This window comes from Pleurodeles waltl, chromosome 12 (assembly GCF_031143425.1).
Source record: "Pleurodeles waltl isolate 20211129_DDA chromosome 12, aPleWal1.hap1.20221129, whole genome shotgun sequence".
NCBI classification, from domain to species: Eukaryota; Metazoa; Chordata; class Amphibia; order Caudata; family Salamandridae; genus Pleurodeles; species Pleurodeles waltl.
The window spans coordinates 494,955,869-494,982,443 of record NC_090451.1 but is presented as its reverse complement, the minus strand read 5'-3'; the positions used below and the strand labels follow the sequence as shown (position 1 = coordinate 494,982,443).

The 26,575-nt window shown below is 42.8% G+C and overlaps 1 protein-coding gene across 1 annotated transcript in view; it reads left to right on the top strand.

The window, feature by feature from the left end:
* Positions 1–26,575, top strand: part of CDH16 (cadherin 16) — an 841,291-nt gene that overhangs the window by 72,432 nt on the left and 742,284 nt on the right. Inside the window, exon 3 of the mRNA XM_069217207.1 lies at positions 17,728–17,868. Coding sequence (XP_069073308.1) covers positions 17,728–17,868 — 141 coding nt within the window. The remainder of the gene's footprint in view (positions 1–17,727; positions 17,869–26,575) is intronic.

The window sequence follows — 26,575 nt, the reverse complement described above, 5'->3', positions numbered from 1 at the left end:
AGGAAATGGCAACCTCCTTTGTCTGCATCCAGAGACAGGTGGAAGTGACCTCACTCCGCCGGCGTTTGGCGTCATGGCAGAAGGCGGTCTGCACCACCATGCAACTCCTCATTGGTTAACATGGAAGTCTATGGAGCAAAGGGGCCAATGATGATCACTGCCGGCGGTGACGGTGTTCACCAGCGCGGACGTGACCGCCATTTTCTGTATCCCACTTCATTTGATTCCTGACTCTCACCACATCAACACCTCCATTACATGTGCTGCTGTGTCCTGTGTCTGGAGCCCTCGACATTCCGTGCTACAGGGGATAGGACCCCAGCCTTCACAACTGAGGAACTCTACAAGCTTGTGGATGGGGTCCTACCCTTGTATGGACAGTTTTATGGGCCTCCAGATCAACAGGTGAGCCCCTTTTGGGTATTTTGGATGCAACATGGCTGTATGTAGATACATGTGTGTGCTGGCAGTGTGTCATTTGGGGAGTGCATTTTTGCCCCATGCAATATGTACACAGAGGTACGAGTAATGTGTGAGGTTAATGTGGGATCTATGCAGTATATAAGCCATTGCTGTAACAAAATGTAGTGTGGAGTTCATGGTGTCCTTTCCTCTGTGTTCCCTATGCAGGTCAGTGCCCATTAGAAGAAAGGGTTATGGTGTGCCATCGCCAAGGGCATGTGGACCCTGGGGTACATGTCCGGTGGGGCACCCACTGCAGAAAGAGGTGGGAGGACCTGCGATGCTGGGCCCGGAAGACTGCGGAGGCCCAGCTGGGGCCGCCCTCCCAAGGAGGGAGGGGTGCCTGTCGGACCCTGACCCCCCTAATGGCCCGCATACTGGCGGTGGCCAATCCGGAGTTGGATAGGCACTTAAGGGCAGCATTAAAAAACAAGGGGGTGAGTATACACTTTGTGGAATTATTTCTTGTTGCCTGCCATGTTATTTGAGTGCAAGGTTCTAGTCAGTGGATGGCCCAATATGCCTGTTTAGCTAATATTATAGAGTCCTGCTTAGCAATGATGAGTGGTATGTACATTTGGTATTGGCAAGTAACTGGCATACCATGGCAGACATGGCTTAGTGAGTCCCTGTAGGTGTGCAGATGGTAGTGTTTGAGTTCATTTCTGCTGTTGTTCCCAAACAATAGTTTGGTATTGTGGTTCATTCTGCACAGTGTTAGTCCCAGTGAGTCATTATGATGTGTATGCACTGTACTGTAATTGACCCTCTGCTCCCTTTCTTTCTCCCCCACGCTCTCTCCTTTTCTCATCCTTTCCTTGTGTGCATCAGCATCATCTGGTGAAGAAGCAGGGGCACTGGTGAGTGGGGAGCTGCAGCCCACGGACCTAGGAGGCAGAGTCCACCGACGCCGAGGGGACAAGTGGGTTGGAGGACAAGGGGAGCACCATGGGGGAGACAGGAGCTGTGACAACAGGCTCAAAATCCTCCTCCAATGAAAGCTCTCTAGTGGTGGCAGATCTCTCAGGGACCACCCCAGCTACATCATCTTCTGCCACCCCCGTACCAGCACCACCCTCCCAGTAGCCCCTCACCAAGTTGCCTGTGCCGCTCACCCAGGAGGGTGGGTGTCTCCTTTGCCCCAGGCACCTCAGGCCCTGCCCTAGTCAGCCCTGCTTCCCTCACTGAGGAGGCTATTGACCTCCTGAGATCCATCTCTGTAGGGCAGTCAACCATAGTGAATGCCATCTAGAGGCTGGCATCCCAGATGCAGCAATGCAATGCCTGCCTGGAGGCCAATCACAGTGGCTTGGCTGCCCTACAGAGATCGTTTCAGGCTCTGGCCAACTCTTTGATAGCAGCCAGTGTCCCTGGTTCTTCCGTCTCTGCTCCAACTACCTGTTCCTAGTCCCAAAGCTCTCTCCCCCCACCTATCCCAAGCACACAATCAGACCAGCAGGCATCAAAGACAACAGACAGGACTCGCAAAGACAAACACAGGCACCGCAATTCACACCACGAGCACACACACAGCCAAAACCCAGGTGCACACACAACAACAGCCACTGCCTCCACTGACTCCCCTTCCTCCTCCTCCCTCACAGTCACATCAGCACTCACACCTGCAAGCATTGCATCTTCAGTCCCAGAGCCTGCCACCTGTATAGCCTTGCCTACAGTCACCACAACATCAGACACCACCATCACAACCACATGCAGCACACCTACCTCACCTGCAGAATCCACTACAACATACATGCACATGTCATCTTTGTCCTCTCCCACCCTGTTTGCCCCCCTTCCAAAAACACAAAGACTCTCCCACTCAGACACTCAACAGCCATCCACCTCACACATGCACACTGTGCATGCACCTGCAACCCAGTCCAACACACCTACTCCTCCTACAACCACTCCCAAGCCTCCTCCCACACTCTGCCCCACTGTACCAAAAAAACGTTTCTTGCCCGCCTTGACCGCTTCCCTCCTCCTTACCCACCCCATGTTGGCTGTAAAAGGAAGGTCCTGCTCCCCCAGCCCAGTACCTCTGGCTCCCAGTCCTGTCATGGCCCCCCTGGTGTTTCCCATGTCCCTCCCCCTGCAGAAAAAGCTTCCACTAAGGGGCTCAAGACTGCCACTCTGACCCCCTTCTCCAAGCCCACTCCTCAGCCCCCTAAACAGAAAAACAAAGACCTGCCCCCTCCCAAACCCAAATCCAAGTACCCCTCTCCCAAGAAACCCCCCCTCCACCCCTCCCAAAACCCACCCCCTTAGCTGCCTGCCTTGCATAATAATGCCCCTGCCCAGTGGAGTGACTTGGGCTGTCAGGAGTCAGGTTGGGCCTATTTCGTTGCCCTGTAGGATGCCATGGACAATTGGACTGGCCAATGGCCCTTTATGTATATAGTTCACTTTAACTCACTATTCCCACTGGAATACAGTGGTTGGACCAAAGGTATTTGTCCTGGCTTTCTTACCTTCTGGCCTAAGTTGCTGTTGGATTTATCAGTGGAATGTTCTCTGTGTGTGGTAAGTGTGCATAGTGTGTGTTGTGCATGTGGGTGTATCACTCTCCCCTCCCTCCCTTGTGTGCTAGGTGGCTGTACTCACCGTTGTTGTCGGCGTTGCTGCTCCTGGACTGCCATCATGTGGTGCAACATCTGCAGAGCTTTCAGTTCAGGTTCCATGGTGGCAGTGGACTCCTTTGTGTTCTAGGAGGTGGATGTGTCCCTTTATACGATTCGTTTCCGCCAGGCTTATCGTGGTGGTGGTCCCACCCCAGAAATCCTAGCGGTCTGCTATGTCATAATATGTTGGGAGGTGAATGGTGTTCTGCCACCCTGAAGATGGCAACAACTGTGGTCGGTGGCCAGACCACCCTGGCAGTTCAGGCGGTTCATTGCCTGTATATAGGAGGGATCACCGCTGTGGTGATAATTTGGCAGTCTTCACTGCCAGCCTGGTGGATGTACTTCCACCATCGCCGGCGTGGCGGTCAGCTTACCTCCAATGTCATAATGAGGGCCAAAGTTTATTTTTCTTAGAGAAACCTGTGTATGTTATTATTATATATTATTTATGGAGCTCAACTGTCACCTCTAAGGTATCCTGGTGCTTGCTTCTTAGAGTAAGGCTTTTGAATTCAGAAGGGAGTTTTAACCTCAGGTGCAGAGGAATAGCCATGTTTTCAGGTGTTTCCTGAAATAAAAAATAAGGCTACTGAATTCAGTAGGGAGTTTTAACATTGTATGCAGGGGAATAGCCACGTTTTCAGGTGTTTCCTGAAATGAAGAAGGTTAGTACTGTTTCTCAGTGCCACTGGTAATTTATTCCAGAGCTGTGCTGCCATTAGCATGAATGCTCACCCTCCTTGTCCTGTCTTCCAGAACTTGGAAATGCAAAGGAGGTTTGTGTTTGAAGATTGGAGCCGGTGCAGCTTTCTCTTTGCTGTGGAAGAAGATTACATTTTTGGCATGCTTAGTGCCAGCTTAGCCGCTGCAGCTTGTACGCTGTACAGTCTTTTTATTAGGTAACCTAGAATACCTGACAATAGCTCATTGCAATAGTCAAGCCTACTTAAAATTGTAGTTTGCACTATCCATTTTCTAGCTTGTGTCAGTAGAATAGGTAATAATGTTCTTGGTTTCTCAGATTGCATAGCAGAACAACATAGGTTTGTTTCCAATCACCACGGTGTCCCTGGATCCCTGTTCAGGGACTGCTAGTATCCCAAAAGCATTAACACTGCTTTAAATATATATTGTGTGGGGTTCTACAGGACTACAAAAAACCTATCTCTCATATTCAGTCATTGGTGCATTGAACTAAGTTCACTCATGTCATACGTGGGTGTGAAAACAAACTTTTAGAACTGAGCCAGACACTCAGTTTATACAATAGGTTTACTTTCTCAAAGGGGTCTTGTGGGTACTACACTGGTGTCCTACTGATGTTCCTATATTGATTCATGTTTTCCGAACCTATGACTGTCATGGAAATAATACTGAGTGTCCAAGTGCTTAGACCTACCAATGAGGGGTTGTGCATGTCTTCCCTTTAAAAACTGCTACTACACCTCCTTCAGTTTATCATCAAGTGGTTTCTGGTACAGAATTAATAGAAGGCAGAACTTTGGGGCCCACCTCCATTCCACTTCCTCGAAAGAACATGCTGATTCCCTGCAACCACCTCCCTTGTGGGCATTGCCACCAACCTCTTGTTCTATTATGTGATACTTAATAAGAACTTGATTTACATTTTCATTTTTCCCAAATGCTTCTCACTATCTTCTCTAGCTTTCCTGGCTTTGGAAAGAGATAGGAAGTTTTTCAAAAATATTATGATCTATGGGCTGCTCATTTCCTGTCTCATACCTAAGTTGAAATAAGACATTTTGAGAGCAGATTTGCTTCCTTATCCTTAGAATCAGATAACACTACATCTTTTTTATCACTGCTAAATGGACCGACAAATTAACTAGCATTAGATGCAGTGTTACTGAAGCTCACGACACATTTTCCAAGGAATACCCATTGCCCAAGCAAGTACTATTGGGAAGTCTAAATGAACTAGCCATCATAGTGGTTAGTGGCTGGCATTATTAAATACATATTTGTTATAGGACGACTTCCTATAAATCTGCTCTTTAACATAAGTCTGGAGCAAGTGAATTTTCCTCACCACATTATAAGAAGTGCCAGAGGAACCCCAGATGTAGGCAATAAACTGAAACATGAACTACCTGACACTAATGATAGAGCTTTAAATTTAGTGATGTCCCTCGTGTCACAAAAATCAAGACGTCACAGTTTAAGTCTATGAAAGTAAAAGAGTGAAAAACTAACATAGAAATTTGCACCGATATGCAATTTAAATGTTCAATTGCTTGTATTTCAGATTTAAACTTCGGTGCCTTTTGAATTAAATCACGTTAGAAGGATACTTTTCATGTTAAAATGTAATTTAGACATTAGTCTAACAGTGCATGTGAAAGAATATAGAATTTCTAGTGATTAGTAAAAGATTAATGAGTTTAAAAATATGTGCAATGTGAGAGAAATGCTCTTCTCATTTGTACCTAATGAAATGCAGTAACAAAGCTTTTCCATTTATGTGAAACGTATTATTCATATTATTGAAATAATATTAATGCTGAATTTATAAATTTGCATATAACATGTGTTTTAGTATAATGTAATAATTAAGTGTATTATTGTGATTTCATCTTAGCATAAGTGAGGCCGGCAGGGCTTGCATTTTGCAGTCACGTAAAAGTGTTGAATTGTTACTCTTTCATAACGTGAAGTCTTCTTACAGATTTTGTTTCCATGAGAAGCAAAGTCCTCTTGTAATAGACCTCATTGTTTAAATGTGGAAAGATGTATTAATTTGTCCTTGAAAACAGTACATTGCAGGCACATGGACTTAGTTTGTATACGTTTGTTTCAAATCTGTTTGGATTCAAACAGAAGTGTGATATTCCCATGACAGACCTGGGAAGAAATTGGACTGTTTCAATTTAGAGTCATACGATTATTTCTCATTGAATGATGCTCATTCAATGTGGCATAAACTGATAACTTTGATGAATCAGAATGTTTTGTGAAGTCTAAAATATTGATGGGCATTTGAATTTTGCGCAGTTCCAGCAGGTCCTAGCAGCTTGCAGAGAGCTCCAGGTGCTTTCAGATGCCTTGTTGATCCTGATGTTCTGCTGATGAAGGTTCCCTGAATGTTGTACCTTTGGAGAGGTATCTTCCTCTCTGCCATTTGCCCTTACCTTTTAAATACCCTTTTATGGTTTTGCCTGCACAAGCAAATTCTTATGCTACTGAAATAAATTATTTAAAGGAACTTAGAACCCATCCCTACTTCACCCATTACTTACCTAAACCTCCCTTTTGTTCACATAAACATCTCTTGATTTTACTTGCTTTTATTGTCTAGCAGGTCACTTCCTGCTCTTCTGTTCTGCTTTCTGCCCTGCTTTTGCCATTGCGTGGATCGTGGCCTAAGAACACATTTAGTTTTTTGGTGATTGGTTACTTGTTAGTGTTTTTACGTGAAAATATGAATTGAACGCATGCATTGAAATATGTCTAAACATGTCGGCCATCTTGCAATGGAGTATCGAGTGCAGATATAAAGCAAGCAGTGAGTGGGCTCATTATGTTGTGTTTTCATTACTTAATAATTACATAATTAGATTTTTGATAAATAATGGTTGTAAATAATAAAATTATTTGCATGTTCATTTCTTAACCCCTTCTTTGCTAAGCCTTTTCCCCCTCCTATGCGAAGCTTATTTTGGCTATTTGGGGGGAGTTTGTGTTTAGGCCTACATAACTGTTTGTCCACATAAGCTATCCAAGCCAAAATTGCATCCTTTTCACCCAACTTCCTGAGGATTCTAAAGGTGCCCTGTGTTTTTGGATTCCCCTAGTGGGCACGGAGGGGAATGGGAAGAAAGGTGCTGCAAAAGAAAGCAGCAGTTTTTCCCCTGCAAATGGCATCAATGAAGGGTTTGTGGTGCTAAAATCATCATCTTCCCAGCTTTCAGGAATGGGCAGACTAGAATCAGAAAAACACATTTTTCAATGCAGTTTTCGCATTTTACTGGGACATACCCCATTTTTCCAATTTTTGGTACTTCAACCTCCTTCCAGTTAGTGACAGAAATGGTTATAAAACCAATGGTGGATGCTGGGAATATAGACATTTCTGAAAAGTAGATAACATTCTGAATTCAGCAAGGGGTCATTTGTGTAGATCCTTCAAGGTTTTCCTATAGAAAGTAACACTTGAAATAAAAAAATAAATTTAAATTGAGCTGAAAAAAACAACCATTTGTGTCTAGGTTTTCATCTGTAACTTTATCTAAGTATGGCAGGTTTTCAAAAACAATGTACTGTTACGTCAGCTGGACCCTTCTAGTTTCAGGGATATATAACGCTTGTAGGTTCTCCAAAAACCCAAGCTACCCAGAGCCAATAACTGAGCTGCACCTTGCAAAGCTTTTTCATTGTGTACCAGGTATACAGCAATTAATTTGGTAAAATATCAAGAGTGAACTATAGGTATCAAGGAAACCTATGTATTTATGAAATGAGCACAAGATATGGAGTTTAGAAGTAGGGGTTATCTGCACATCTCTGAATTTGGGGGTACTCATGCTAGCATGTGAACTAGAGAGCATTTCTCAAAATGACTTTTTTCTTACACACTGTCTTACATTTTGAAGGTTCAAATACAGAGAAATGCAATTGGTAACTACACATGTTCTACTATTCTGTAATCCCCCATGTATCCCGAATGAAATGGTACCTCACATGTGTGGGTAGGCCTAGTACCCACGACAGGAAACAGCTCAAAACGCAATGTGGAGACATCACATTTTTCCTCTCCAAACTGACCTTTTTTTGCAATGTGCCTAGCAGCGGATTTTGGGCTCTAGCTCAGCCAGCAAATAGGAAAACCTAGCAAATCTGTACATTTTTGAAAACTAGACACCTACAGAAATGCAGAATGGGGTGACTTGTGTGATTCTTACCTGGTTCTGTTACCCAGGATCCCTTGCAAACCTTAAAATTTGTCGAACAAAACACATTTTCCTCACATTTCTGTGATGGAAAGTTCTGGAATTTGAGGGGAGCACAAGCTTCCTTCCACCGAGCATTTCCCCAAGTCTCACGATAAGAATGGTACCTCACTTGTGAGGGTAAGCTTAGTGCTTGCGACATGAAACAGCTCAAAACCGAACATGGACCCATCACATTTTTCCATCCAAAACTGACCTTTTATTTTTAAATGTGCATAGCTGTGGATTTTGGGCCCTAGATCAGTTGGCACCTCAGGAAAAGTAGCAAACCTATAATTTTTTATAAACTAGAGTCCCAGAGGAATCTTGTGACTTGTGTGGCTCTCACCAGGTTCTCTCCCCAAAATCCCTTGCAAACCTCAAAATGTGTCTAAAAACACATTTTCCTCATATTTCTGTGATGGAAAGTTTTGGAATCTTAGGGGAGCCACAAACTTCCTTCGACCCAGCATTCCCCCACATCTCCCGATAAAAATGGCACTTCTCTTGTGTGGATAGGCTTAGTGTCCATGACAGGGAAGGGCCCAAAACTTATTATGGAGACATCAAAATTATTTATCACAAAATGACCTGTTTTTGCAAGGGGGGCACCCGCGTTTTTGGTGCCTGGCCCAGAAGCCATGTAGGGAATCCTGCCAAACCCACACATTTCTGAAAACAAGACACCTGAGGGAGTCCAGGGAGGTGTGGTTTGCATGAATACCCCTGTATTTTCTTACCCAGAGTCACTAGCAAACCTCAAATGTAGCTAAAAAAACAAATTTTTCCCACATTTCTGTGTGGGATCTCCACACCAGCACAAATTTCCTACCACCCAGCATTTCCCTTGGTCTTCCTATAAAAATGATACCTCACTTGTCTAGGTGGGCCAAGTGTCTGTGACAGAGAAGGGCCAGAAATATGTAGAAATTGAGGGGAAACCAAAGCAGGTCTAAAAGTGCAGTGTTTTTTAATAAAAAAATTTAGGCTGACTCTGCTTTGGGCACCCACACAGGTGGAACAGAATTTTTATCATCATTTTGTGGATTCCTGCGGATCCCAGAATTTTCCAGCACAAAAATGTAGTGCAAATGTGTGATTTCAGCCAAAGTTGCAGGATTGCAGGGCATTGTGGATACGAAAATGGTCTGGGGTGCATATGAAGCACCCCATCATGGACTCCCCCAGATGTTTAGTTTTCAGATGTGTCTGGGTCTTGTAGTTTTTTCCAGGTGGCAGCATACCTAAGTCCAAAAAGGGTTGCCATTTACCATTGCAAGTGGGATGATATTGGGAGTTAGCCAAGCTCTCTTGGCCCATATTTAAAGTAAAAACCCAAAAGAGTCAAATGTCCTCTTGCTTGCCATTGGGATGAGTTGTCTCAGTCTGCAGGTGGGGCTGAAAGACTGCTACCCCCTTCAGTAGGGGTGGGTGGGGGGCATAACCATGACCATGGTGGTGGGCAGCACCCACTCCTCAATTTTTAATTAATTCCCAGGCATCTAGTGGGCTATCAGCCCCCCCGTGGTGATGGATTGGAGGTAATTACCCTATCTACCCCCCAGGGGGCAGAAAGACTTTGTTTCCATTTATTTGGGGTGGGGGCATGGTAATTCCCCCACCCCTCTTTTTTTAAAAAGCAATCTTCACTGGTGTCTAGTGGGCTTTCTGCCCCCACCACCTGGGGGCAGATCAGGGGTAATAGTCCTCATCCGGCCCCCCAGGGGGGCAGAAGGACTGTTTACATATTTGGAGTGAGTGGGTGGCATAGGTAAGCCCATTTTGTCCAGTCCCCCGCCCCAAAGTTTGATTTAAAAAGTACCTAGATGGCTTTCTGTCCCCCAGGGGGAGCAGATTGTGGGTTATTGCCCCCATCTGCAAAGACTGTTTACATATTTTGGGTGGGTTGGGGACATTAGCAAGCCCATTTTGGGCAGCTGCCAATCCAAAGTTTTATTTAAAAAAAAATCCCTGGTGCCTAGTGGGCATTCCTCCTGGGGAGCACATCGGGGGCTAATGCTCCCATTGGCCACCTGGGGTGTCAGAAAGACTGCTTACATATTTGGGGAGGGTGAAGGCTTAGATAAGCCCATTTTGGGCAGCCCCCACCCCAAAGTTTGAAAAACAAAATCCCTGGGATGTTGCCCCCATCTGCCCCCAAAGGAGGCAGAAAGACTGTTTACATATTTGGGGGTGGGGATCATTGGCATGGGCATAGTGTGCAGGCCCCCATCCCGATACAATATAGACAAATGTTCCTGGCATCTAGTGTGCTTTCAGTCCCCCCCCCCCCGGTGGGGGGGAGGGGTGGGCAGTGGACAGATCTGGTTTTTTTGGCCCTATCTAATTCGGGGGGGGCGAAAAGACTTAAATATTCCCCAGAAAATAATGAAGGAGACAATGCCGTTGCCCAAGAGGACCCTCCCCCTTCCTGGGGTCTAGTGGATGAACGCCTGCTTGGGGATCGCTCTCCTGCAGCAATCCCCAAGTAGGAATCCACTAGAAAGGGGAGATTACCCCCTTTCCAGTTATACCTCTCCCATCCGCCTCGTTGCTCACGGTTGAGATAGCCCCCTGAACACCGAAGCAGGGAAAGTGAAAGGAGCCATTTGGCTCATTTCACTTTTGTTTTCATTGAAATTACGTCAGTATGACATGTGCGCTGATCGTCATTTCAATGAAAACAAATAAACAGCCTTCGGGAGAAGGGGTAGCTTTTCCCCATCTCCCGAGGCTGTTTTTTTGTAAAAGAAATCCCTCTGCTGCTCGCACTAGAGGGATTTCAAGTGCCATGTGTGTGGACGGCCCCTGGCCATCCAACACATGGAATGAGTTAAATTGCCACTCACTCATTTTTCAAGAAAAGTAATTTGTATAATTGGGAGACATTTTATTTCTAATTGTTATTCTCTTATCAGGCAGTCACAAGTACAGTTATCTTGCAGGCACTAGGGTCAAGATTTGAATGGTGCTGCAGGTGCAGTGGCACTGGGGCCAAAAGTTGTCATAACTTCTCTAAACACCAAATATTTCTATATTTTTCTGCTAAACAGGCAGTCACAAGTTACGTTATCTTGCAGGCAACAAGGTCATGATTTGAATGCAGCAGCAGGTGCAGTGACACCGAAGCCAAAAGTTGTTATAACTCCTCTAAGCATCAAATATTGCGGTATTTTACTACTAACCTGGCAGTCACAAGTGAGGTTATTTTGCAGGTACTAGGGTCATGATTGGTTTGAATGGTGCAGCAGGTGCGGGGGTATAGGGGCCACAAAGTGTCAGAACCCCTCTAAATCCAGATTATTGCTTAATTGTACTGCCAAACAGGCAGCCAAAAGTGCAGACACCTTGCTGGCACTAGGGTCAAGATTTTAGTGGAGCTGCAGGTGTTGTGACACCAGACCAAAAGCTCTAAGAGCCCCTCTAAACACCAAATATTGCTGAATTTTACTACTAAACAGGCAATCACCGGTGCAGTTACCATGCAGGCAACAGGGTCATAATTTAAATGGAGCAAAAGGTACAGTGGCACTTGAGCCAAAAGTTCTCATAATTCCGCTAAGCATCAAATATTGCAGTATTTTACTACTAACCAGGCAGTCACAAGTGAGGTTATCTTGCAGGCACTAGGGTCATGATTTGAATGGTGCAGCAAGTGCAGTGGTGCCAGGCCCAAAAGTTCTCAGAACTCCTCTAAACACTAAATAGTGCTATATTTTACTACTGAACTGACAGACACAAGTGCAGTTATCTTACAGGCATTAGGGTCTAGCAGCAGGTGCAGTGGCACTATGCCCAAAAGCTCTAGGAACCCCACTAAACACAAATTATTACTTCTAAACAGGCAGTCACTGGTGCAGTTATCTTGCAGGCACTAGGGTCATGGTTTTAATGGGGCAGTAGGTGCAGTGGCACCTGGCCCAAAAGTTGTCAGAACTTCTCTAAACACTAACTATTGCTATATTTTACTACTAAACAGGCAGTCACAAGTGCAGTTACCTTGCAGGCTTAAGGGTCATGATTTGAATGGTGCAGCAAGTGCAGTGGCACCGTACCCAAAAGCTCTAGGAACCCCACTAAACAAAATGATTAATACATTTTACTTCTAAACAGGCAGTCACAAGTGCAGTTACATTACAGGCATTAAGGTCATGATTTGAATGGTGCAGCAGGTGCAGTGGCACCATACCCAAAAGCTCTAGGAACTCCAATGAACAAAAATTATTATTGCATATTACTTCTAAACAGGTAGTCACAAGTGCAATTATCTTGCAGGCATAGAGGTCATGGTATGAATGGTGCAGCAGGTGTAGTAGCACCAGGGCCAAAAGTTGTCATAGCTTCTCTTAACACCAAGGTGCAAATTTAAGAGCACCTAGAGTCACCGGAGCATCACCTTTCGTGACTCTCTGGTGGCGCTAACCACTGCTCCATATTTCCAAGGAGGTGTAATGCCATTTTTTGTGGCGTTATGCCTGATTGTAAATATGGGCCCTTCCGACAGATTTCTGCGTCAGAGGGGCATGCAATGGATGTTTCATTGGGCGTTCCATCGAAACACCCATTGCTTTTGATGCTGCACCAGATTTACGAGAAATCATAAATCTGTGGCAGCGCCAAAAACTAACACCATCCCAGGGTGGCTTTAGCATGGCAAAACTAGTAGGAATGCTTTTATTCCTCCTCATGTTTTGCTTTTTCTATGTGTGCTGCATTCTGCTGCACACATGGAAGAAGCAAAATGCCATGGATGATTGTTTATGTGCAGGAAGGTATCCCTTCCTACACAAAAACAATCATTCCAAAATGACGCTTTGGTACTTCTATGTGTGCTGCATTTTGCAGCACACATATAAGTGCCAAATCACCATTATAGATTGTTTATGTTTAGGAAGGGACACTTTCCTGCACACAAACAATCTATCCCCTCAATGCAGACAGCTTAACTTAATGCTGGCGCAGGGGGAAATGCAGGGGTGCACTGTATTCCTGTAAATATGGCGGATCCCTGCGTTTCAAAAGTGGTGCAGCGCTGCACTGTTATTTTTGGCACAGCACTGCGCTACACCACTTTGTCGTACATCTGGGCCCAAAGATTGCTATATTTTACTACTAAACAGGCAGTCACAATTGCAGTTACCTTGCAGTTAGTAGAAGACTTTATTCAGTATGAAAATAATTCAACCATTAAATAATATAAACAACACTACATGAGCCAGATAACAATAAAACAATATGTTAAGAAAAAATCCATCAGATTAAAACAGATAAAACCTCATTCTTGAAAAAAAAAATATATATATATATTTAAAAAACTCTACATTGCTGCGCCAAGTAATAGCTCCCCTCAGAAATGATCCCAACCCCCTCCATACCAGTGCATCTGAGGCCATTTGCAGCCACATAAAAGCAGGACGATATTACAAAAAACCCTTGGGCCTCAACAAAGGTAATAAAAAACGAGTTCTAAAAGGTGCATAAAAACAAAGAATAATGTAAAATGGGATAAGGTTTGCAGGGACACCCCGTCACAAGGTCAAGGTCTAATAGATTTTTCACCATACTGGCCTAACGGGAAACATAGATTACTTCTAATGATCCCCAAACAAAATCGAGTAATGAGAGACCGTTCCCTCACATCATTTATCTCTAAGAGATAGGGCTCAGGGCCCACCCCCATCTTTAACATAATAAAATCCCTGACCGATTTTTTCCTTAAGTCCTCCCCCTCTCTTTTTGCCACCTGTATTCTCAAAAAATTGTCATTAACCCAATTTTTATCACGGCTAGTCAGACCCTCAGGAGTATCAAACAAGTCAGGCCGCCCCAAAACATGGGCCGTCTTTCTTATATACGTCAGCCAGGGAATATTCTTTACATTGTCACAGGCCAGACAATCTCTTAAAATCTCCTTAGTAAAGGTAGCATGTTCATTCCTCCAAATAGAGATCCATAACAGGAGGGGAGCCAACTGGAGAGTATCTTGTAAAAACTCAAGATCTAATTCCAAATGAAGAGAAAAACCAGAAGTATTTTGGCCAACTCACAATAGCCTTCTACAGAAACGATTTTCTTCTACAGTAGGTGCTCGAGTATCCACATACCCCAAAGTGCTGCACCATACAACATGACAGGAAGACATTTTCACCTGTAGATTTCAAGCAAAGGCTTGACAGGTTTACTTCCTACTCTTACAGCAAAATCAAATGTAGCACCAACTGTGGCATGGAAAAGCGTACCCCTTCAGGCAATACAGGGTTTCCAAGAACCTTTATCGTCAAAAATGATCCCTAAATATGGGAATTCATGAACCCAGGTAATAATTTGATCTTCAATACTCCGCTCCCCCACCCTACTCAAGGGTCTACCACATACCATGAAATGTGATTTCCTATCATTAATCTCTAGGCCCAGAACTGACATAAAGGAGGCATAAGCTCTAACTACTTCACAGAGGCCATTCATAGTGCGGGCCATAAGGACCGCATCATCCACATACGTCAACACAGGGACATTAATACCATTCACCTTAGGGACATCCCTGCAGCGTTCCATCAGGAAATCCAACAATCCAATTGTATATAAAAGAAACAGAGTGGGGGCCAAAACACATCCCTGGCAAACGCGCCTTGTGAGCTAAAAAGCCTCTGAACATTCCCCATTTATCCCCACCTTCACATTTGTAGCCGTTCCTGAATAGAGATACCGGAGCAACTCCACATTATTAGGATCCAACCCTAACTGATTAAGCCTCTCCCACAGTATAGTTCGATTTGCCTTGTCAAGGGCACAACTAAGGTCCATAAATGCAAGGTAGAGGGTGCCCTTCCTTGCTTGCGTATATTTCCCAATCATTATCAATAAGTTAAGGCACTGTTCCCGCGTGCCAAGCCCTTCCCTGAATCCGTACTGGTCCCGGCTAAGAATTTAATTTTCTCCCATCCAGGCCTCAATACGTCTTAAAATGATCCGCCCCAGAATCTTCGCAGCAGAATCAAGGCGGTAAATAGGGCGATAAGACTTAGGATCATTCCGGTCACCCTTTTTAAAAACTGGAATAATACAAGCCAACCTCCAGGAGGCAGGAATACCCACAGTAACTGCTGCATTAAGGACATTTAAAAGAATAGGTGCCTATAACTGAGGGCAGGATTTATACAAATCCATGGGGATCGAATCCGGGCTTGGGGCTTTATTACTAGCACTACCCTGGAGTGCATCAATAACCTCCTGGAGTGAGAACCTGATTGCTAGGTTAGGAGCCACCTCATACTCATTCTGACGGTTATTTCTTAGGGGTATCCCCTCAAAAATTCTGCAAAAATAATTTACCCAAGCCTCTGGGGTGATATTGCAACACAGGCCCACCGATGTTTCTGTTGCAAAAGAACCTCTATTCACCACCTTCCAGAACAACCCAGGATCCTTCAAGACTGTGGCCCGCTCCATATCATTCCAAGCTTTTTCTTTCTGTTTTATCTTACTCTCCCTCAAAGCAATTTTATACTTAATCCTTGCTTCATTCACAAGGGCCCTGTCTCTAGGGTATTTCTCGAGGGCCGTTTTCATGTTTGCCTAGCATCATAACAGGCCTTTTCAAACCACCCACATCTGCGCTTACTAGGGCGGCTACTTGTTGAAAATAATCAATCTCCAACTGCTATATTCACTACAGTTATTGCATCCATAACTTCCTTAGGGCTAGGGGTATCAGCCAAAAGTATTTCCATAAGCAAATGTAGGTTATCACCCACCACCCTTTCTGAAACTTGTTAAAAGGAGCATGATTTGAATGGTGCAACAGGTGCAGTGGCACTTGACTAACTACACATCACTATACTCTAATACAATGCCATATTAAATAAGGTACAAATTACAAGTTTGAACCCTGACAAATTATTAAGGGCTTATCAAATTTAAAACAAACATTATTGTAACATTTTTCTAATACTTATAATCCAGTTAGTAAGACAGAATGCAAAAGAAAAAACAAAAGCGAAACCTATTGGCTTTTCCATTCTTTTTAGACTTAGAATCCTTCATTTTATCCCTTCAGAAGACTTGTGACTGAGCTTCTGATATGCTGATGCTTTCCGTTTTTACTTATCTTTTGACAAACTTAGTTAGTGACCCGCAGTCCAAGATTATCTTTTTCCAAATTAGTTTTGTTCTTTTCATGTTTTTGTCTTTCACCCGCATGTGTCCTCCCACAATGATTTCCATTATTTTGTTTTGGTTAGTAGGGCTGACTTATGCCCAGCGAAATATTATTGACTGCTAAATTTGAATTGACTAATGATTGTAAATTCTGAGCAACACGTTATATCGGCGTCTCAGATATTCTTGTTGGTGTTACACATTCTTCTTCTTGCATGTCTAGTTTTATTAATGTTAGTTCACCTGAATCTATTTTGATGCATTGAGCAACTCTTGGTGATTATGTACCTTTATAATTTGGTTTTGTGCATTGTCTACATGAGTTTGAGCCTGTGTTTATAATAAATTCTTAATTTTATTTTCTGATTGGAGTTTTCCTTCTGGGGCCGCATTGGTCATGATGTTTGAATGGTTTGGGGGTGCTGTTGAAATGTTGTTGATGGTTCTACCACACTACTTACTGGGCACAAGGTCCGTCGACCTCAGTGAGCATTTGATTCCTGCGAAGGATGAAAAATGCTACTGTACTAGTACCTTTTTGGCATGCCTCTAACCTATGACAAGGACCTGAGAAGGGCATCCATTAGCTCAAAGGTTAGTATTGTAAACATATAGGGAAGTGAGGGTGACAAGGTAGCTAAAAGATTAACATCCTTCTCTTTCAAGGACTTACCGGGCTGACAAAGTGCCTCGTTCATGTAGGACAAGGAGAGATAAGTGTTTAGCTTTCCAAACTTATTTTCTTCATTTTTAAAGGGGAGGTTCAAATGTCCTTTGAGGCAGTGAGAAACAATTCCCCCCGAAACTCAGGGCTGCAAAGGAATGTGGGCAGATCACTTTTGCTCAGCAGCTGTCCCACATTGGTGGTCCCAGCCTGAAGACAACTACTGTCCCTAAGCAGAGATGGGCACCAGCAGCTGCATCATCCTGCGCTGGGAGATCATCTTCTTCTGCAGGACCCTTAGAGGCAAGATCCCAATATGCCTAAAGCCTTAAAGCATAATTGTGTAGCTTCATTGTTACCATGGTCCAGTCGCTCAGATGCTCAGATACCAAAGCTTGATTTTCTGGTCTAAATTGTTAACTTTAGATGTCTTGCATGTACCGCCAGGAAATACCACTGATTTTAATGGGTAAATTGATGCAAGAAACCTCAACTTTCTTTAGCATTGACATTTTAAAGGTTGAATATTACTGACAATAGAATTGTTGGTAAATACCAGTTACAAAATATATTATCTCACTGGGTGTAGATTTTTTGTTTTTTACCTCCACTGGAATGATATGTATGTAAAAAAGGTTGAGAACATAATAATTATGCTAAATGATAGTCTTGCTATGGTATTCTAGAACTAAAACCATTTTCATCTAGGGTGATGGCATATTTAATGTGTACATATTGTAGAAAAGATCCACAAAACATGAAGTCAACCTAGTTTTCCTAAGAAAATGCAATGCTTTTGTTTTACTATGGGCACTTTGGCAACACTTCTACTGAATTCTCCGCAAAGTGACTAACACTTCCCTTTCAGATCAACACCACATCGGATAACTACTACAATGTGGACCTGGCTGGGAATGAGGAAGGTATCTTTGGCATTGATCCAGAATCTGGTTTCCTGTTTGCAATTAGAGCCTTCGATCGAGAGAAGCAGGATTCATACACACTACAGGTATTTTCATTGAATAACCTTCATGACTGCTGTGATGTAAGGCTTAAAAAAATCCAATCAAAGTCCACTGGGGGACTAGTCCATTTTCTCAAGAATGGGTGTTTTCTAATAGATCTACAAACAATCTTAAAAGTCCAGATTTGTTATTATCTTTCCCTTAAATCTGTTTTGAATTATTTGTATTTCTTGGTAGAATAAGATATTTAATTTAACCAAATTCAAAATGTACTTTTCAGATGTTCATCACACACCATGAAAATAAGATTCAAACAGTCACTTGTGAGCCTAAGTATTAAAAGTGAAACTACACATTGCCATGCCAGGAAACCCACTCTCAGAATCATAAATGATGGCAGTAGGCTACACGATGTACCCCATACCTATGAATTTCGTATCTGAAACCCATCAAAAATCCAGTTTTCCCACACAAGTCTTTTGATGCAAATTTACATTTCATCTACAAAACAAAAAGCATTCAGTGTACCCAGTGCATGATTTGAGCCGGTGGTTTCCGGTGTTTGGCACTGGCACTTAATTGTCAACACTGGCACTTACGACAGTCTACCACACTGTGGCGATGTCTGTCACATTTACAGATGAGCACAACTGTTGTTTATAATTCAATGCACAATAAAAATGATTAGTACCTTCCACCCAGGCTGTTTTTATAGCTTTGGGGGTCTGGAATTGTCACACTTTTAAGAGTGTGATGATTAGTAGTGTATTGGTGCTGGCACTGCTAGTTCTGACAGGGTCAAAGTGTAGTGCAAGCTGCAGTGGCCACCTGATGAGGGCCCTGGCACTTGTTGTTTTACAAATTGAGCACTGGGTGTCCCACATGTTTAAAAGCCTAGATTAGGAGTAGTTGATCTGGCCACTTTTAGCTCATTTATACTCTAGATATTCTTTCCAAGGAGAGGGAGAAGTCAGTTAGACTTAACCAAAGCAATTTAGAAGATAAGGTCAATGAAAATTAGACCTATCAGGGTAGTGACTCGCTCCAAACTAATGTATGGACAGCTTCCTTTAGTTGACAAATGCAGGTGTGAGTGTTAGCCAGCTTCTTCAACCGCAATAGAGTTTTCAATAGGCTGAAGGATTTAGATAATGCACTAGGCCCCAGCCTGGTACAGTTAACATCTTTTTTTTCTTGGACGATTGGTTTCAAACAACTGTTTACTTCCCTTCAATTAATCATCCCAAAATGTCCCACAACCCTCAAATCGTTCATCCTGTTCTTATAAAATACCATATCTTAAAGTTTCATGAGATCCCATGGAAGACTGTACCATGTATGTTCACACAAAAACCTTTGATACCCAAACTTATATTGAGGTAACACAGAGATCACTGCCTGAACTTATTCAATCTCAATTGTCATCTCAGCCATGAAGTTTGGGATTAATTATATTGGAAATATTTCAACTCAAACAAGACAAAGCCCATTGAAACTGGTGACACTCCTAGATTTCAATCCTGTCAACATCTTGTTCACTATTTGGTGTATGAATAGAATTCCTTATTGGGGTGGTAAACCACCAAGCTGGGGGTCTGCTGTGGCTATGAGGAAGTCAACTTTAGCTGAAAAGAAGCATGACCATTATTTAATTCAGCAACTATTACCAACATCCATTCCCATGTATCACACGCTTTCCTGCCATTTGTCATTTGATTATCACAAAAACCAGGACCCAAAAATGATAACTGAATATTTTACATATAGTTGTGTGAGCCTTTACTAACATAATAGATCATAAAAAGTTCACCTTAAAGACTAATCTGTAGTTCGTAGAAAACACAAAAACTGCTTTAAGAAGAATTTCGCCACCCGCATTAAAAGTGTAGCCTACCTTGAGAATGTGTATCTCAAAATGTAATTGTTTACTTTTAGAGTAAATATAGGCTATCAAAGGATTACTTAAGGATTTCTCTAATCAACTATCAAATTTCCATCAGTCATTAAATTCTCATCTCATTCTCATCTATTTCTAAAATGATTTCTTATGTGTGCTACTCCTCCTTCTTTTAGAAACTTTCCAGAATTCCAACCAACATGCCCAGATGGGTACACCCCGTGCTTCTGCTGGGGGCCTTTACTAACATAATGGGCCATAAAAGGTGCACCTTAAAGACTGATCTGTAGTTCGAAGAAAACACAAAAACTGCATTTAGAAGAATTTTGCTACCCACATTAACAGTGTAGCCTACCTTGAGAATGTGTATCTCAATGTGTGAATGGTCTACGTTTAGAGTAATTATTGGCTATCAAAGTGTCACTTGAGGATTTTTCTAATCAACTATTACATTTCTGTCAGACTCTAAATTCTCATCTCATTCTCATCTATTTCTAAAATGCTTTCTTAAGTGTGATATACCTCCTTTTATCATCGTTTATAGGTGCAGGGGCTAAAGTGGTACACAACACATTCATTGTTTATGCACATCATTGACAGTTCGGTTATGGGTAGCCTCCATAAACACTGAAATAGTTTTCTTGTAAAGAGTATGTTCATTTTTCAAGTCTGATTGTAACTATATAAATTAAAATATTAAGTTTATAAGATTTTGCCCATTGTTCTTTCCTAATGAAACTGCCAAATGCTCTAGTATGAATGCAAGTGAACTATATTTTATTACATCATTTCCATAGCACTTTCCTACCTCTTGCCAAGGTCCTAAAGTGCTTTGGAAACCAGGGATCAGTGATTCGATTCTGAGGTTTATGGCTGGCAAGAATGTGTTGGTATTTAGGTATTCTATGACATCTATGCTGGGTTCTGAAAAGTGAGTTGCTGAGACTGGTCAACAGGTGTGAGGGCTCCTTGTTGTGTTCGCTGGTGGAAATTAGATCCATTTCTGTTTTTTAGAGTTGGGTAAGACTTCACAGCAATACTAGGTTTCTCACAAGTCAATTTTACTATTAAATTTGATTACTTTAAAACTTGATATTGGATTTGTGCACAGGCGCTTGGCATTGCAAAGTGTGAGGGTGAAATGGTGATCATGCTGGGATTTAGTTCCAGTGTGGCACTGTTACATGTGTCCTGTTCTTCTTCATCTGAGATTGGTGAGCTCTCCTGGATGGAGCCACTGAGGCTTTCCGTCTGCCCATTTTGTTGTTGCAAGGTATGTTACTGACTGTGATTGTACTGCTCTCTTTCTTCAGTTGTAGGGGAGTTGGTGGCTGTTGTATTCCATGGTAGCTACAATGTTTTTATGTTTTGTGTGTGTAGGTAATGAGAGTAATTTGTTGTTATTGATCATGTATCCATGTGACAGGCTGCAGTAATATTTGTGTAACATCTAGCTAGGCCCCCCTGAACTGGATCACAAGCGACCCAGGACTGGTAATGTAGTTGGTATGGCTCATCTTGCAGGTATAGCTTGGTTCCAGTAACACAGTGTGCATGGGACCCATGTATGGGCATTCCCGTCCCACTTAGGGTGACACAATTAAGTATACAAAAAAGCGATGGGTGGAATGGTTGAATTAATCTCAATCACTGGTAATTACTCAGGACACATCCCAATCCATTGTTATTTAGCACACCATGCCACCTCAATTTGGACTCAGCCATATGCAAATCAGCCTTGGACCTGCTCCAGTGGAAACAGTCCAACCTGAACTGCAAGGCCAGGCACTCCCTGAACCAGAACACAATCAACACAAGGGAGGTTTGCCCTTGTAAGGGCTCATCAGCCAGGTATATCTTAGTTCTACTGACACAGGTTGCACAGGAAGCACATCTGGGCATATCTATCCCACTTAGGACAACACACTAAAGTATGCAAAAAAGTGATGAATGGAATGCTTCACTTAATCTCAGCCTGTGATAACTACTTAGGGTCCCATCCCAATCTGTTGTGACAAAGTGGCTCAGTGGAGACTGTCTTCTCAATGATTTTTACCATCAAAAGGGAGTTGTATTATAGGATGGAGTCTGACAAGATTGGCTGGAACTAGTGTAGGCATTTTCAGCAGGAGAAGGATCTCTCTAGTCTTGAGGCTGTCCAGAAAGATGCCCTGGGATAGCAAGACATTGGCACTGTGGAGAAGGGCTGTGAGGGCTTCTTCTTGCAGAGATTTCAGAATGGAGAAAGGAAGCACATCATCTTCGTAGGAGGGGGCTTTAATTAAGTTCAGAATATTGGGGAGGCCTTTGTGGGAGATAGTATTGAAGGATGACCAGTTAGTAGTGTGGTAACTGGGTATGGGTGAAGGTGTGATTGACGATGATGAATGTACTATAACTGTACATTTATAAGTTCTAACACTTGCTAGCACATTGCTTAGAAATTATGCACTAAACACAACATACACAAGGATTGACAGTGGTGCATACACAAACAAGAATGTAGATATGTGTGCGCAGGTCCACAAGCAAACAATAATCCATGTATGCAAGCAGACTGTATACAATTGAGTCAGTTTGTGTGTGACAAGGTCCTGCCTGTGTGAATGTTGTCTGTGGACTCATATCTGCCTGAAGTGTTGGTCTGTGTATGAACTTTAATAAAGCCAAGCTTCTTGCCTTTGCCACTACTTATTACTAAGATAGAAAGAATAAATCGATTGGTGCGGTGGGACCAGGCCAGAAACTTTGTGAGATCACCTGGATTGCACCCTCTCTATTTAAGAGCTTTTCATAGGCATTGATATGGCGTCAAGCACTATTACTAATTTCTTGGACCCGATGAATCTTTTTCTTAGTTCTGAGGGGTGAAGAGAAACAGATTAAACCATTCATCATAAAATTACAGTGCAACCCATTTGGTCACACATAGAATCTCGGAAGCAAACTGAAAGTTCAAAAGATTTATTACAAATTTAAAGCCAAACATATAAATGACTGTTAAAAGGTGAATTAAAGCATCAAACAAAATTGAAATGCCCCAACATCAAAAATATCAAGACTTCAGTAACAATACAGAAAATAAGGAATAACACTTGGTGCTCCAAGCTGAAGCTCTGGTTCTCCTGCCTAGCCATTGAACCTGTATCTACTTAACTACTCTAATAAGATACAGCAAACCATAAAATGATCTAATTTGTAATATTGGAAATAAAGTGTCAGAACCGCAGAAACCTCAGTAGACGTTTCAGCAAGAGAGATGTGTGTAGCATAAAACCACATCTGCCAAGCAAAAGGAAACAGAGATCTGTACCTCTCTAAGCTTCTAAAGGTCCACACTAATTAAGGGGAACGAAGGGTCTGAATCTATAACTAGATAAAACACTCTTATTCCCTCAAACTTCAGATGGTTGACATCACCACCAGAAACTTTCCATAGTCTGTACAAAGTTGTGAATTTTATCCTTTAATTAGTCCTTCATCTCTTGGTTCAGCCATCAGGACAACCTTTGATTTGTTCTCGTCTTCAGGAATCCGGAGGGGAGTTTTCCTGCACAACTCTTATTAACACTCCCATCCTTGGCAACCTGTCTCCTCATAACCCCCTTGATCTACAACTAACAATAAGCTTTTCATTAAAAGAAGGCTTGTGATGCACCTAAAAGCAAAGAAATACACAGCAAAAGCAAACTTTCATGTTGAAGACGAATCACAAAGGGGACATTCGCAGGCCTCATATCCAGCCTAAGTTATCCTAACCATTAATGCACATTCAAATATATGGTTATACATGCATTTCACTTAAACAATATAAATGAGGACTAAACTATGAAAATGTTGAATATCTAGAAAATCATAATATTCATTAAATATTGCATGCATGTGATTTGCATATGAGCATTCTATGTCTCTACTTTTAAAGGCATTTCAGGTCATGACTTTCAGGCCCTGAGTTATACATTTTGGTGCAAAACTGCGCTAATGCAGTTTTCTACCAAAAGGTTTAGCACCGGCTTGCACCATTTCTATGCCCCAGCCGGGTTCCATATTTATGGAATGGTGCAAGCCGGAGCAAAGGGTAGGCTAGCGAAAAAAAATTACATTAGTCGGGTGGGGCTGGCTGTATGGAAGAAAGGGTTTTTGCACCAAAAATGAAGTTAGGCAGGTTAGAGTAAAAAAAAATTACTCTATCCTGTCTAGAGTCATTTTCTGACGCAAAACCATCCATACCACATGACTCCTGTCTTACAGAAGACAGGAGTAATGCCTACCACCCCAATGGCCAGCACAGGGGACCAGGGTCTCCTGGGCATGGCCATTGCACCCAGTGCCATGTGGGGTCCCATTTCAGGGCCCCGAATGGCACTTAAAAAAAAAATACTTACCTGTACTTACCTATACTTACCTGGGATGGGGTCCCCCATCCTCTGCTGTCCCTCTGGTGTGGGTGTGGGTGTCCCTGGGGCCTGGGGAGGGCACCTGTGGGCTTATTCCATGGTGTTTCTGCATGGAAATAGGCCCACAGGTCCCCCAACGCCTGCCCTGACCCAGGTGTTAAAAATGTTGCAAAGCAAGCTTTGCACCATTTTTTGACCCCCTCCTCACTCCGTGCATGATTTTAGCACAGGGGGATAAATATGGCGCTAGGGCCATGGATTCATTTTTTACACGGGAATGCCTACTTTGCATCTCATTGACGCAAAGTAGGTTTCCACATCCCAAAAATGACTTTAACTCCATAAATTTGGCGCTAGACAGGTCTAGCGCCAAAGTATAAATATGGAGTTAGTTTTGCACCGAATTTGCGTTAAAAAAATTACACAAATTCGGTGCAAAACAAGTATAAGTATGCCCCTCAGTTTCTCAGGAATACATTTCAACACACATTTTATAGGTTGTTAAATGCATTTGATTTTCCCCTTCTGGAACGCATAATGGCACAGCCAAATTATGCTTTCTAAGCATGAAGAGGGCAGAGCATGAGGCCCTGTTGGGAATAGATCTCACCTGAAGAAGGGAAATTAATATGCAAACTGTAATCTAATTTTAAAACAAGCACAAATCACAGAAGGCGGAATGGGTTTGGGCACCTCTATGGTAATAATATAACAAAGAACTGCAAAGGTCAGGTGGCCAAAGATCCAGTCAAACCCTTACCTGTTACGCAAGATCTATCAGGCCTTTGTAGATAACCTTGCCCCATACAGAGATCACGATTCCAATGATATCCCCTTTCTATCCATACATGAAAATTTGATTATAAGATTACAACATATATTCTATAGGAAGGTCGGGGTAAGACACCAAGGAGCTACCTCTAACACATGGTTTGACGAGTCCTGCCATATGGCCAAGAAAGGACTAAAAGGTGCCCTTTTGAATGGATCCCATGGGGAAATACTATTAGCTAGACGTATTTACAAAGAATCCATCACCCGAGCAAAAAAAAACTGGGAGACACAACCTGGCAGAGTTTATTGGATGCTACTCAATCTAACAATAATAAATTGTTTTGGGAATTGTTAGGCAAACGAGAGAAAGAGGGCAGGATCGGTGTGAGAAGCCACATACAGCCAGAGAAATGGGTTGACCATTTCTCTGGCTTATACAGGAAAATTGAAACCCCCACAATCTTAGTTATTGGGGAAGCAGGCCAAGATTTTCCACCTACTCCTGATGAGTATTGCGGCCCAGCTCCTCTTGCAGGGGGCACACAGGGTTCTAAGAGCCACATCTGCTTTACAACCAAAGAAACAGCCAATGCTATTGGTTCTTTAAAACTTGGGAAAGCCCCAGGCCCAGACAAAATTCCGGGGGATCTATACTCGTCAGAACCAATAGTCTGGACTTGGTATATCAATACACTCTCTAATAAAATTGCCGAAGGGGGGCAGATCCCCATGACATGGAAGGGAGCAGAAATTATCCCCATTCATAAAAAGGGTGACGCAAACCTTCCAACAAATTACAGACCAATCAGCTTAATTGACAACATCCAAAAAATATTTGCCAAACAACTCCTAGGTAGATTAACCAATTGGGCCAAAGATCAGAATATTCTTTCCCCTCTTCAAGCTGGATTTCGCCCAAGGACCAGTACAGTGGACCAGGTCTTTAGACTGGCCATTCTGTACTGGAAGTACACAGCCCTGGCCAAACAACCATTATACATCGCCTTTGTCAACCTGAGATCAGCATTTGATCTGGTCCCAAGGGAAAAGTTGTGGGAAGTGTTACAAAAAATAGGGACTCCGGCCAATCTAATCCAACTTACAAAGCGGTTGCACGAGGATACATATGCGCAGGTGAGATGGGGGAACCTAGGCGAACTAACGGATAAAATCCCCATAAATAGGGGTGTTCGCCAAGGTTGTGTGTTGGCACCATTTGTATTCTCTATTTTTATTAACGAGGTTGTACAGGTTTTAATGACGTGCCAGAATGATGCCCCCACCCTATGCGCTCAAAAAATTCCAATCCTTCTTTTTGCTGATGACTCTCTCCTTATTTCTAAATCTCCCATGGGCCTTCAAACTCTAATCAATAGATTTAACTCCTTCTGTTGCGACTACGGCCTAGAGTTAAACCATAAAAAGACCAAGCTAATGGCGTTCCGCTCAGGAGCACGGAAGAAATGCACTATCCATTTAGAAGGAAACCTCCTGGATAAGGTTTCCTCCATTGATTACCTGGGTGTAAGGATTGCTGATAATTTAAATTGGGGAGAACAGATCAACAAAAGTGTGGGCCGCCTGCAGCATGGCGCAGCATCAATCCTGCGCTTTTACAGGGGCACGACAGCAAAAACTGTCTCCCCGGCAATTAAGATCTACATCGCCAGAGCACAGGGTGCC